The sequence below is a fragment of the Lolium perenne genome, chromosome 3 (genome assembly GCF_019359855.2).
Source record: "Lolium perenne isolate Kyuss_39 chromosome 3, Kyuss_2.0, whole genome shotgun sequence".
Classification (NCBI taxonomy): Eukaryota; Viridiplantae; Streptophyta; class Magnoliopsida; order Poales; family Poaceae; genus Lolium; species Lolium perenne.
In genome coordinates, this window is record NC_067246.2 from 296,126,076 (window position 1) to 296,139,560 (window position 13,485).

Here is a 13,485-nt window from a genome sequence, read left to right on the forward strand (position 1 = left end):
CACCATCACATACTAGAGGGCCATACTTTTTCAGTTTACTAATGACATGATTAACACAAACTTCATTTGAAGATGCATTGTCCAGAGTAAGAGAAAACATTTTGTTTTCAATAAACCATCGCAAAATGCTTGCGAGAAATTCTTCAGACATGTTAAGACCAGTATGGCGCCCTTCTACATGCATGAATTTGATGATCCTTTTCTGAATACTCCAGTCCTCATCAATCCAATGCACTGTGACACACATATACCCCTTATTCTGGTTAGATCTTAGATGTCCACATGTCCATTGTGGTGCTAAAGCGGCAGTTAACTGATTTGAAATACTCATATACCTTATCCCATTCCTCTTGATACATGGCTACTATTTCAGTTCTAACAGTGTTACGGTTCTTCATAGGAAATGAGGGGCGCAAGGACTTGATGAAGTCACGGAAGTATTCATGCTCCACAATATTAAAGGGATATTCATGCATAACTATTGACAAGCGGAACTTTTTGAGTGATTTCTCTTGGTCATACCTAAAAGTCTCAACAGAGACAGAATCAGGTTCCTTCTTTTCTAGTTTGAGTAGCTGCTGCCCTGACTTCACACTATGCATCTTAATATGGTTCAAGAAGACTGTTGTCCCATTCCTGCTATTACGCCTTCCTTCATAATTGCAATATTTGCATTTGGCCCATTGTTCCACAACTTTCTTGCTATCTACCTCCACCGTCTTGGTAGTCTTATAAAAATGGTCCCAACATTCTGATGTGGTATTCTTCCCTCTCTTCCCTGAGGGCTCATCTGCTCTGGCATCCTCCCCATCCTCCACGTTAATAACTACATTTTCAACTTGATTGCTAGTGCCTAGATTTGGTGTCTCTTCTTCATGATGCAGGCCTGCTCCTTCACTTCTAGCTGAGGGTGATACAGCCATATTCTGGCTTAAACTTGCACTAGTTCTTGAAGATGGACCTCTCTTCCCCAATATCATTCTCAAACGGTCTGAAAAACAATATATAAACGGTCTGAAGATGTTTGTCCATTCATAAAAAGGCTAAGAATGGAAATATGTAATGAAGAAGTAGATCTTCTCAACTATATGCATTTACTTCAGAGTTTAGATATGTTGATTTACAAGTGTAGCATATTAAAGAAAGATGTAGTAAAATATGCTCTGTAGTTCAAATCAACACTCGTATGGAAACAGAATTGGATTTCATTAGAGCTCAACTCAAATGACAATATATATTGAAGTGTTCCAGAAGAAAAGCGAGAGTAAAAAGATGAAAATGGTGAGGAAATATGGGGACCTGCGGGAGTACTGGTACTGCTTTGATCTAAAAAAAAAGTACTGGTACTGCTACAACAGTCATCGCCGTGTGACTACAAGATGCGACCACCGGGTCGCAACCATGGCGATGGCCGCCCAAATGCTGCTAGTCTCGGCCGAGACAGGGTAGATCCAGCAGAGTCATAGAATTCCATGGCGAATTGGCGATGGCTACCCAAATCCATACATTAGATAATCATCCCTGACATCTAATTTGGATGAGGAATTGACCGGCGTTTGAGCAAGCAGGGATGAGGGAACTAGGGGATATGGATGATGGATCCATCGGTCGTTGGAGAAAGAAAATGGGGAAAATTATGGGAGAGAGAATGAGAGATAAATGGGACCTGCATATTATTATATACGTATATTACTTTTAGTCCTACAGACTGCTCGGTGAACTAATCCATGCATGTATTGATGTGTATTGTAAGTTACACTGGATCTTGAAACTACAAAGTACAATTCACAAATTTGCAAAGTATTCAGTGCTCACCTCCAGCGTGGTTACCAACACCATCGTTCTTGTCCATCGTGCCGGCCGGATCGCCGGAGAGATGCGTTTTGCTCTGGCGACAGACGGTAGGCGGCGTTGGTGTACGCAGGATGGGAAAACAAGAATGCAAGTCGTCTAATCACTTTAAAGGTGATTACGTGATGTAATCCCATCCCTAGACGCTAGGTTATAAATTTATAATATACATTAAGATTAATTGGATGCTTGGGCTAGTGGGTTGGGCTAATATAATCGGATTATCCTAATTAAACAGGCCGGATTATTCGCAAAAAACTGCGGATAATCCGCATCCGTCGGATAATAGCCATACCATATCGACTACCATATCCGCCGGATATCAGCATGATCAATATCCTTATCCGCGTCCGTATCCATCGGATTTTAAAAATTGCACACCGTATCCTTAAAAACGGATGCAGATGCAGATTCGGAGCGGAAATTATCCATACCATTTACAACTCTACGGTTAATGCTAGTAGGGAAAAGAAAACTGGGCCGGGTCTTACGAGCTGCTTTGCAGAGGGTCGGTACACTTGTTCTGCATTCCATGGCAGCCCAATTTTGTTGGTTGGACCAAGTTTATAGTACTGGGCTAGATATTTTTGTGCCAGGTCATTTTTTACGGGACCAGACCATTGAGCTCGGCCTTTGACATTGACACTGCCTTTGCTCAACTGCCCTATGCCTTCTTTTCTTCTTGGACCATTTCCTAGAGAGTAGCGACAAAGACATTTTGGCTCCTATACTCTCTTTAGTTTGAACTGCAACTTTAATATATTTTGGAATGTCAAAAATTCTAAACGAAAAATTCACGTGTACATCTTCACATGCTAAGTGAGCACAAAGTCTTTCCATTAAAAATCAACTTGTTGTTTGGGCTATGTAAAAAGACAAAATTTAGTGCTAAAATTGAGGCTTTTTGTGCGACTTATTTTGCCTTTTTTACATCGACCATAAAAAATATCGATTTATCACGAAACTGCACGAATGCATATAGATTGTCGAGATGTACATGTGGAATTTTTTGTTAGATTTTTTTGACAATTAAAAATATATTTTTTTAGGTGGAGGGAGCATATGCACCCAAGATCCGAATTGAATTTCCACGAAACATTAATATTTCTGCCGCTGTCTAATCTTGTCTTTCATTCTAATAGATCAATGAAGCAAGATCGTTTTTTCTCCAACAAGAAAATGTCACAACAACACTTAACGGTTTGGTCGTGATTGGTAGTTAAGCAGCAAACCAAACTGGACCTTGACTCAACCCTTGTGGCTGTAGAACCTGAGCATGACAGATCTTTCTACAAGCTGGGTTGAGATGTACCCAACCCACCACCTGCACCGAGAGTCAAATTTGCTCTCCTACAACGATCTCCTAGTTCAACTTGTGGATGAGGTCGTTTCTACCTGCACTTTTCAACGGTGATCGATACTATATTACTGGTCCGTTAATCCCACTGCAGCTAAGCAACTAGTTAAGGACCTAAGGTCATGTCCATTTTTGAACCCTGATGGTCAAGAGGTTCATTGATCTAAGACTCGTTCTGCATCCTAGCAGTGGGAAATCGAGGGGGGTAGCTGCTTGTTTCAAAAATGAAACCTAAGCTGCCGATCTTGATTTCCATCTAGTACAACTAGAGAAGTTGCTAAGCGGCCAACCCAACTATACAGTACAAATGTCTGCAGTTGGTTGATCAGCTGGTTGCTAAAGATTTGCCTCGGTAACGTTGAAATGGTTTTGTTTCCTGGTCTTGGTAGAGTTTGGCCGCTTAGAAAGAAAACTCCCATCCATGTCAACCTTAAGCTGGTGGCATTTGCACTTTCGTCTTGTAACCTGATCTAGTAGATGCATCATTCATGCATGGAGTACTGGTTAGAGTAGTCGGAAGCATGGGCAAGCAACAACTTACACCGGCACCCGCAAAAAAATAATAATAATTACACCGGCACCTTGGGGCTTGATGTTCTTGTTCCTTGAGTATACCACATACGTTGATTAACGGGAATCATTCAGGACAAGCTCATGCATACAATGCTATGAAGTAAGCAATGTGTTATCAGTACTTTATTATTTAGTGAAAAAAATGTGCTAGTAGTAGTAGTAAACAATGTGTTGGCTACACGACCATGACCGATCACCAAAAGCAGTCTAGCACACACACGGAATTTACATGGGCTGCAGCGCCTAATTTCAAGAACACACCAAACCCCATTTAGGACAGTATTCTACACATAAGAAACTCCCATAGTTTCCCATGTAAAAGATCACTGCTGACTACCAGCTGGTCTCCCATGTTAGGTATCTGATGAATACTGCATCCATTACTGTTTAAAGAAGCACGTCCTAAAGCAGTAAGGAATGCTCTAAATTACTGCTCACCCTCTTGATTCACTTCCAAATTGATTTTTGTAACCAAATTCGTGCACTACAAATACACGTGTCCAAGTAAACACATTCCTCATAAACACGGAACATTACCCAACAAGCACCTGCAAGCTCCTGCTCGACACAGCAGCCACTAGATCGTCCCACGTAGTTAGCGGGCAGCCTGCCGCCGGAATGGCAATGACAAAGCCGGTCCTGAGCCTGCTGGCGCACCTCCACGCCGCGCTCCTGCTCCTCTCCGGCGCCGGCGCGGCGGTGTACGACGTGACGCGCTACGGCGCCCGTCCCGACGGCGTGACGGACTCGACGCTGCCGTTCCTCCGCGCGTGGGCCGACGCGTGCCGCTCGCCGCGCCAGGCCACGGTGCTCGTGCCGCCGGGCATGTTCCTGCTGGGGAGCGCCACGTTCACCGGCCCGTGCGCCACCCACGCCGTCACCTTCTCCATCGCCGGCACGCTGGTCGCCCCCACCGGCTACGGCTGGGACGCGACCACCGGCAGGTGGATCACCTTCGAGTCCGTGGAGGGCCTCACCGTCTCCGGCGGCGTCCTCGACGGCCGCGGCTCCTCCCTCTGGTCCTGCAAGCGGCAGCAGCAGCAGCAGCCGCACGTCCACTGCCCGACCGGCGCCTCGGTACGTACATACGTCTCGATCGCAAATCAAGCTCGACGAATTTCAGGTGATCTTAATAACTGAACGTCGCCATGTATCTGTTTGCGCCGGTGCAGTCTCTGACGATCTCGAACTCGAGGGACGTGGTGGTGGATGGGACGAGGTCGACCAACAGCGAGCTGTTCCACATGGTGGTGCTGCAGAGCCACGGCGTGACGCTGCAGCAGGTCAGCGTGGACGCGCCGGAGGACAGCCCCAACACGGACGGGATACACATCCACATGTCCAGTAACGTGGCCGTCTCCAATGCCGACATCCGCACCGGGGACGACTGCGTTTCCATCGGCCCGGGAAACTCAAACCTCTGGATTGAGCGTGTCTCGTGTGGTCCAGGTCATGGCATAAGGTACATGTAGGTTCATGTTTATCGGTTCTTTTATTTTATACCCAAGACATTTGTCTTGGATGAGTAAAATGTATCCACAATTCTTAAGCAATGATCAGGATAGTGCTCAAACTCAGAAACTGTGTCAATACAATCTTTGTTTATTTTCAAATGGAAGCCTTTCCTTACTCCGGGCTTCTGCAAAAATGATGCATACAATCTCAAAATGGTACATATACAGGCAATACAGCTCCGAGCTTACTCTCATACTTCGCTGACGTGGCACTGTATAACAAGTTACACTAAAGGGGGGCATCAGACGACGACAAGCACCTTAAACCCTCGCTAGGGTTGCAAGCGGACATTCCACATAAGCAAAGCTAAAGCAGAGGCTAGTTTAAACTCCATCCCTAATGCGACCTCATATGGTGTCAAGAGCATGACAAGGTGATCCCAAGTTGCCACAACAGGAACGACGCATCCTCGCAGTTGCGTGAATAAAATCGTCTATGTTGTCATAAAATCCTTGGAGGGTCCTTGTCTATGGCGCCTCCGGTCATGTCTCCGGTGGTCTTGTTCAACAACATCAACATGCACGACGTTTCCCTTCTCGGTCAGATCCTTGCCGTTCTTCCGGTTTAGCGTGATATCCACCTCACCCCCAAGGTCACATCTTGGGTTTTTTTCTTTTCTTATCCAGGTAAAATATAATGCAGATTTACCCTAGACTAAAACACCAACCAACTCAGTCTCTTAGTCTAACCCATGCTGAAAGGCATTTTACATTTGGACAATATGATGCATCCAGTTCAATATGGTATGATAGCAAGAGATATCAAATTCAAGATTAAAGGCTAGGTGGAGCCTAAACGTGAAGGTAGTGCTAAAATATAAAATTAGGAAATGAGGCAAATCAGCAATCAACCGATTTCTCTAGTTACTTTGCTCGAACACTACCTGCTTATGCCGCTCTTGCCTCAGTGCGTGCACACACCTGTCTAGCACAGCCAGCCAGGTCATGCCGGCACGATCGTGCCTTCCCTGATGTTAGGTCATTGCCCCTTGTAAGCTGTGCTAGGTAAGTACATACGTGCGTTGCTAAGATTTCTTTTTATCCAGTACGTACCCAAGATAAACCTTCCTATTTATCCATGTTTTGAACTTTACTCATTATTCTTTCCTTCCTAAATAGTTAACAAATCAAAATAAAATTCTTTGCAATCTTAGACAAAATTTCTTTCCATTAATTCTTGCATTTCTTTTCGTGGGGAGACTGGATGAAGGGGAGTTAGGATGAACAATTGTCACTAAGTCCCTTCAATAGTAAACATTTGTACACTTACTGAATTTGTGGACCGTTTTGATTGCTTTCCATTGTTTAAGGTATGTAGATACATTTTACTATCTAGCTAGTATTTCGTAAAATCCATAATAAGTCTAAAGTTATAGTAATATCGTTGGACTATGCATGCATCATGATGGATGCACATAATCTGCAGTGGTGTACCGAATCCATTAATAAAACTATCTAGCATAGGCATATAGCTACTACTATGCTTCCAGATTAAGAGCAACATGTTATTTTTTGATTTATACAAATATTATGATTTTACCCGTGTTTTCTTGTCATTGATCAGCATTGGAAGTTTGGGCCAGCAACAAGGGATGGCTGTGGAGGCGGTGCGAAACGTGACCGTGAAAACAACATGGTTCACCGGCACAACAAATGGTTTCAGGATCAAGACATGGGGGACCTCCAAGCGAGGCCTCGTTAGTGGCATCACCTTCGTGGACTCCACCATGATCGGCGTCCACAACCCTATAATCATCGATCAAAATTACTGCCCTGGAAAAAAATCGTGCTCAGATCTGGTAATAACTCTAATACTTATTGTATAATCCTGTAGTGGTTTTAATTTAAATTTAAACTATAATCATCACAAGAATTACGGAAAGGAGAAAGTAACAATTTTTTTTATTATACTATCTAGCCCAATCTCTTGTCAGTGGCATTGCCTATTTGTCTCGTATGCCTAATTAGTTTGGTGTTTCTTGTTTACAGAGTTCGGGTATCAAGATCAGCCAGGTGAGGTACATCGACATTCGTGGGTGGTCGATGACGCCGGTTGCCGTGACCTTCAACTGCAGCAGGAGCAACCCGTGCAGTGGAATTAGCTTGCAGAATGTGAGGCTCATGTATGAGGGCATGCGTCTTGCAAAATCATCCTGCCGGAACGTCAATGGGAGAACGACTGGGCTAGTCGTGCCCCCAAGCTGCCTCTGACATTTACACGGCCTAGACTGCAGACAATGAAATTTCACGTGTATGTAATGTACATAATCAGCGGTGAATAACGTAGTGACAAGCTGCGCGCGCGGTATGACAATTCTTAGGTACTTATTTGGTACACAATAATTTTGTAAAAGCAACTCTATCAGATACACAAAAAATCTCGTACTCAAAAAACGTTTTTAGACTCACAAACATTTTTTGAGTACCACACCATAAATACTGAAAAAATAGACACTATGGCCCGTTATGGGCGTTGCCCCTCTGGCATGGCCCCACCGCCAGCCCCTTCTCCGCACCTCCCAGCGTTTGCTCGCCTCACTTCGATCACCTTTGGTACGGCGGCGGCGTTTGCCAGCCGAGCTCCGTGATGTCGACGACCTTTCCCCGGTGTTCGATCATTGTCGGGGACAGCTCGTGGTTCCTCCCGTGGAGCTCGGTTGTGGGAGATGCTCATGTCCACTGTGCGAAATGAGCTCGAAATTGAGCCGATTGACAATAGTTTTGCCAAATCTGAGAAGACTAGGGACAGTGTGGCGAATTATGGCTAGAGTCGGAGTTAGTCCGACGTCGACCTGAAATTTCACCCCTGCCAACTGAACAAAGTTTTGCATGTATGCAAGAAACAAAGCCCGCTCCCCCCCTCCCAAATATTGTATATTTACGCCATAGAGGTATCATTTTCTTTTGGTATATGCAATTTTTCAGTCCGGGTACGAGGGCATTCTGCCATATTCACATTTTTTAACCTAAAACGTAAAGTGGGTTGTTATTTTTGTTTATATGCTAGAGTATCTCTAAGGGAGATTTCATTTTTAAATAAACAGACATTTTAATTTGACTTTTATGAAATTCAGTAGTTCGAAATCGGGTCATTTGACATATGTGCTTGGCTTGCGAGTGTGTGACCCTCGTGTACAACGGTGCATTGCATGATGCACCTCCTCCTAAACGGCTCACGGCCGTCCGATTTAGCTACACCCGCCCGACCACGCTGTCCTACCCACATCAACTCGACACCCCGGCAAGTTCCAGATCACCTACCAAAACGATCGATGGGCGGCGGCATGGAGGAAGCAGAGCCCGCGATGGAGGTGCCGGCGGAGAGGAACATAAAAGTGGTGTGGTGAGGTTCATGTCTATCGGTTCTTCTATTTTATACCCAAGACATTTTTCTTGGATGAGTAAAATGTATCCAGAATTCATCAAGATATAGTGCTCAAACTCAGAAACTATGTCAATACAATTTTTTTAAATGGAAGCCTTTCCTTACTCCGGGCTTCTGCAAAAATGATGCATACAATCCCAAAATGGTACATATATAAGAAATAGAGTCCTGAGCTTAGTCCCATACTTCTGCGGTGTGGCACCCTAGAACAACTTACATCAGAGTGGCCGAATAAGCCCTCGCCGCTGTCTCTTATCTATGGTGCCGTATGGCATCCGGAGGAACGACATCGTGATCTTCCACCACATGAGCGGCACATCATCACTGTTGTGTGAACAGACATGACTATGCTATCCTAGACTCCTTAGCGTGTCCTCTTCTATGGCGCCATCAATCACGTCTCCGATGGTCTTGTTTGACATCATCGACATCCATCCCATGTTCCTTCTTGCCTAGATTTTTATATTTCAAATTGAGGAGCCAAGGCTCCCGATTTCATTAAAATGAAACCGTTGAAATAGAAGTTCTCAAGATGGGTCCCACGCCACCACGTTTATTTCCACTCCACACATCTCTACCATCAACTTATTGCAGACTAGTCAACTAAACTGCAACATCCTCATAGTTGCACGAACAAAGGCGTCTATGTTGTCTGATGTCTGGGTTCCTGCGATCAATAACAGGGTTATTGCAGTACTTGTAGCAATAACTATTTATTAGAAAGTTCGTTCCAAATGAGCTTTGCAAATGGCAATCACACAATCCCGCAGCCACATTGTTAGTGTGGCCATGTTCGCACCCAAAATGGTGTTTGGAAATAGTCTACTCTATAAGTTACTAGTATATATGACAATATTTGAGAGAGGTTTAAGGTAACAAATAACAAGGAACTTAACAAGAATAAAGCAAAGCAATACTGAAAGTAAACAAAAGGGATTGTACTTGTAAGATTGAATAGAAAGGCAGTATCTAGGCATTCAGTCTCACTAGTACTAGAGAGGCAACTATGTAGTCATGTATTAGAATTACCCAAGATAATACTTTAGATGAATAAACGATTCCCTACGATTAAAAGTTTGGATGTATACTACTTAGAACCTCGCGTTTTATCTACGCAAGTCAATATTACACTCCGGTCCAAAGAATCACATGAACTCATCTATCTCTTTTTTGTCACTAGAGGAGAGAGTAATATAATAGATAAAGCCACATAGTCTAGGGTTGCATACTAGATCATACCTCAACCTAGATCCAAATCATTTACTTAAACATAGATGAACAATAACACAAAGAAGGATTCATTGAGATCATCATCATGTTCAATCTTACAAATACAAGATCTAAAACAAGAGAGAGATGGAGGTGTTGATGGAGATGGAGATGGAGATGGAGATGGTGATGGAGCCAGCGCACGGTGCATGGTGGTGGTGATGGTGATGGCCTCCTTCTCCTCTTCTTCTTGCGTTGATGGTGTGGAGGTTATGGTGGAGATCTAGATCTTGGAGGTGTGGCGGCTATGGAGTTTGCAAGGCGCCAGGATCTGTCGTGGAGGTATGTGATGATGGGTGTCTCTCCCTTGGCTCCTCCCCTCTTTATATAGGCCTAGGGGGTCTCCAATAGCCCCTCCCACGTATCCTATGATCTAAGGAAGGTCTAGGAACAAACGGGAACGGACTCTGCGAAGAAACGCGTCCAAAAAGGAATTTTTCGCGCGTCCAGACCCGTGGTACGGGCAGACGGTATTGGTGGACCCTCCCGTACCGATGATTGCTAAACTTGCAGATGCTTTTCATATTTTAGCCGCCATTTCCTCATGCGAACTCCGATTTAAGCGTTCTTGGGATCGTTGAAATTGTATGGACGAGAGCTACAACAATATGGTCTTAGATCATATTTTTGAGATGATTGAAAAATGTCACTTTTTCACTCCTCAAATGACTAAGTCTGGTGCCTGTAGCTCTTCCATATTTCCCTCTCTTGATCATTTTGCTTTGCTTTATCCATAGTTATCCATAAAACCTATAAACATGTTAAATACAAGCGAAAAAGTAATAAAATCCTACTAAAATTACTAAACATGCAAAGCTCATATGAAACTTAACACAAACTCGTAAGTACACAAAATAGTTATAGGTGTATCTAGCTGGAGCATGAAAAGAGTGACCATATAAGTAATAATGTACTTAAAAATCTCAGTAAATAGTGCAAAATTTCGAGCTATTAATCAACTTCCCCAAGCTTAGTTGTTACTCGCCCTCGAGTGACAAAGTGAAAAGAATCCTAGCGAGAAATGAACTTGGGTAGAAAAACTCACAAGTACGAGGTGATATCCTATACTTCCCCAAGCTAGAAGTGAAATGTAACATAATCATACAAGAAAACAACAATTCAGTTATCTTAGTCCATAAGAAACCACTTTCAGCTTCTATGACTCATGTCAAAGGTAAATCTACCTTGAAACCAAACTTGTGATCCTCCTATTGCTTTTTAATGTTCGTATATTACGAGTAATATATCATGTCAAAATAAGCATCACAATGTAGTGTTTTATTAACACCCACATCAATAAATCGAGGCTATCAAAACACTTATTTTCTATTCATTGTCTTTGAAGAATTTTCATCTAGTAGTATCGAAATCATGCCAAAACTTTCTAGGTGATTCATTTGGATTCTATAATAGTTTCCAATATTGGTCATCAATGACCATAGCAATATTTTGCACATCCCTCAAGAGTACCAATACTCTTGCCCACAAGTAACTAGCTACCTATGTCATCAACTCAATAGCTCACGAGTCCGTTCCCCGACTCCACCAAATACGGATACGCCCCCATGAGCTTTAGCAATGTTATTGATTAATTCCATGATGAGTACTGTTTTACCTACTCCGGCCCCCCCGAATAGTCCTATTTTTCCTCCACGTCGATAAGGAGCTAAAAGATCGACGACCTTAATACCTGTTTCAAAGATGGATAATTTCGTATCTAACTCGATAAAGGCGGGTGCAGATCTATGAATAGGGAACGTCGCACTACTATCTACAGGACCCAAATTGTCAACAGGCTCCCCAAGAACGTTGAAAATTCGTCCGAGAGTAGTTCCGGCAAGTAATTCGAAGGCCAGCGGAGTTGTTGGCATCCCAAGGGTATACATAAACAATTAGTAGACAAGGTTTAAGCAATATCATACTTTTAACTCACAACTTTCAGTTTGGGCATGCATCTCAACTACCACTAGACTTCACTTCCTTCAAACAAATCTTTCCAAAAAGTGCTATCAAGCTTATCATCATACCTATGGAGTTGAGTAACTTCATGGTTAAACTCTTACGACAATTAACACTACATAAGTCATCATTGGAAACTCTTTCTTATTTTATTTGATATTTTCAAGTGTAGAAATAATGGCAATTTATTCTAGAGAATCACAATATTGTTTTCAAGCTAGATAAATATTTGAACATGGTGCATCAAAGCTCTAACTCAGCTCTTATGGATACTAAACAAAGCAAGTGCATACCTTATAGAAGTACGAAACATAACTTACTCAATCAACTCATTTAAAAGCAGCGAGATACATGCTTGTTCAAAACTTTATTGAATGAGAGTGTTGCACATGATCCTACACATGCTAAAGTAACTTCCCCGAGCTAGGCTTTTGCAAGAACCAAGATTGAATAGATTACCAAAACGAAAGAGAAAATGCAGTTTCAAAAGAGAGTGTGAGAAGTGGTTACCTTCCCAAGCTTGATTAAAGCAAGGGTGATGCACTTTTATCGTTGAGGTACGAATAACCTCTCTTTCAGTGGACAAGTACCCTTGATTAAATGAAAGTAAACAAGTGGCTAATATGGGTGTTTGAACGGTTGGCACATACCGTTAAATACCTCCACACAAGGTTCAAGTCCCTATGAAAATAACACACGAAGTAAGAAAGCAAACGATTCGATGTATGAATGGAGTTCATTCACCCAACCGTGAAAATAAAAGAAACAAAAGGACAGAGAATTATAGGCAGGGGTGTTTCAAAGGTAGGTAAATAAAGTACAATAGAACATGTAGATCTTAGCTTGTAAAAAAGATTGAAGTTTTCTTTTACCCGTCATGTCCTCATTGCGCCTTGTCGCCTTCAGGTACATGCGGGTGGTACGGGCGGATGCGCCCGTATGGGCGCTCTCTATTTTCTCTGATAATTTCTTCGAATTTGTGCATCCTGTGGTGAAGTCGGTCTTTTGTAAATAGTTCAAAGCTCTTATGAAAGTGAAAAAGAACTCGTAAGTACGCAAAATAGCATAGGTGTATCTAGCTGGAGCATAAAAAGAATAACCATATGAGCAATAGTATACTTAAAAACCTCACTAAAATAGTGCAAAATTTCGAGCTGTCATTGTCCTAGACTCCTTAACATGTATTTATCTATTTGGCCGCTTGTCACCGTATCCGATGTTATTGTACGACATTAACAATATGCATGTGGTGTTCCTGCTTGCGTAGATCACCTTAACGTTCTTCCAGTTTAGCATGATATCCACCTGCGAGGACACGCCAGGAGTCTAGTATCTTACTGGATTCACATTTTGGGGCCTGTTTTTTTTGTTATTCGAGTGAAATATTTTGGATTTATCTCACACTAAAATGCCAACCAGCTGTGCATCGGTATGTTTATATATCTATATACAAGGCCTCTCTCCTGTGTTGAAATATATTGTCCACCATTTTTCATCACTTGATGCATCCAACTCAATATAGTACCATAGCAAGAAATCTCAAGTTCAAAACCTGATCAACACACTATTAATGGAAA

General features: G+C 42.7%; 1 protein-coding gene across 1 annotated transcript; it reads left to right on the plus strand.

Annotated features, from left to right (window-relative positions):
* Positions 1 to 4,318: 4,318 nt before the first annotated feature.
* On the plus strand, positions 4,319 to 7,635 carry LOC127345096 (polygalacturonase-like). Its single transcript, XM_051371532.2, has 4 exons — positions 4,319 to 4,858; positions 4,954 to 5,243; positions 6,860 to 7,094; positions 7,285 to 7,635. Exons 1-4 carry the CDS (start codon positions 4,400 to 4,402, stop codon positions 7,504 to 7,506), a joined length of 1,206 nt encoding a protein of 401 aa, XP_051227492.1. The 5' UTR covers positions 4,319 to 4,399; the 3' UTR covers positions 7,507 to 7,635.
* Positions 7,636 to 13,485: the final 5,850 nt, after the last annotated feature.

Excerpts from the sequence above, each read along its gene's own strand:
- LOC127345096 (XM_051371532.2), top strand. The coding sequence starts at position 4,400 with ATGGCAATGACAAAGCCGGTCCTGAGCCTGCTGGCGCACCTCCACGCC. Across the intron at positions 4,859-4,953 it reads ACTGCCCGACCGGCGCCTCG|TCTCTGACGATCTCGAACTC; the intron begins GTACGTACATAC and ends GCGCCGGTGCAG. Across the intron at positions 7,095-7,284 it reads AAAAATCGTGCTCAGATCTG|AGTTCGGGTATCAAGATCAG; the intron begins GTAATAACTCTA and ends TCTTGTTTACAG.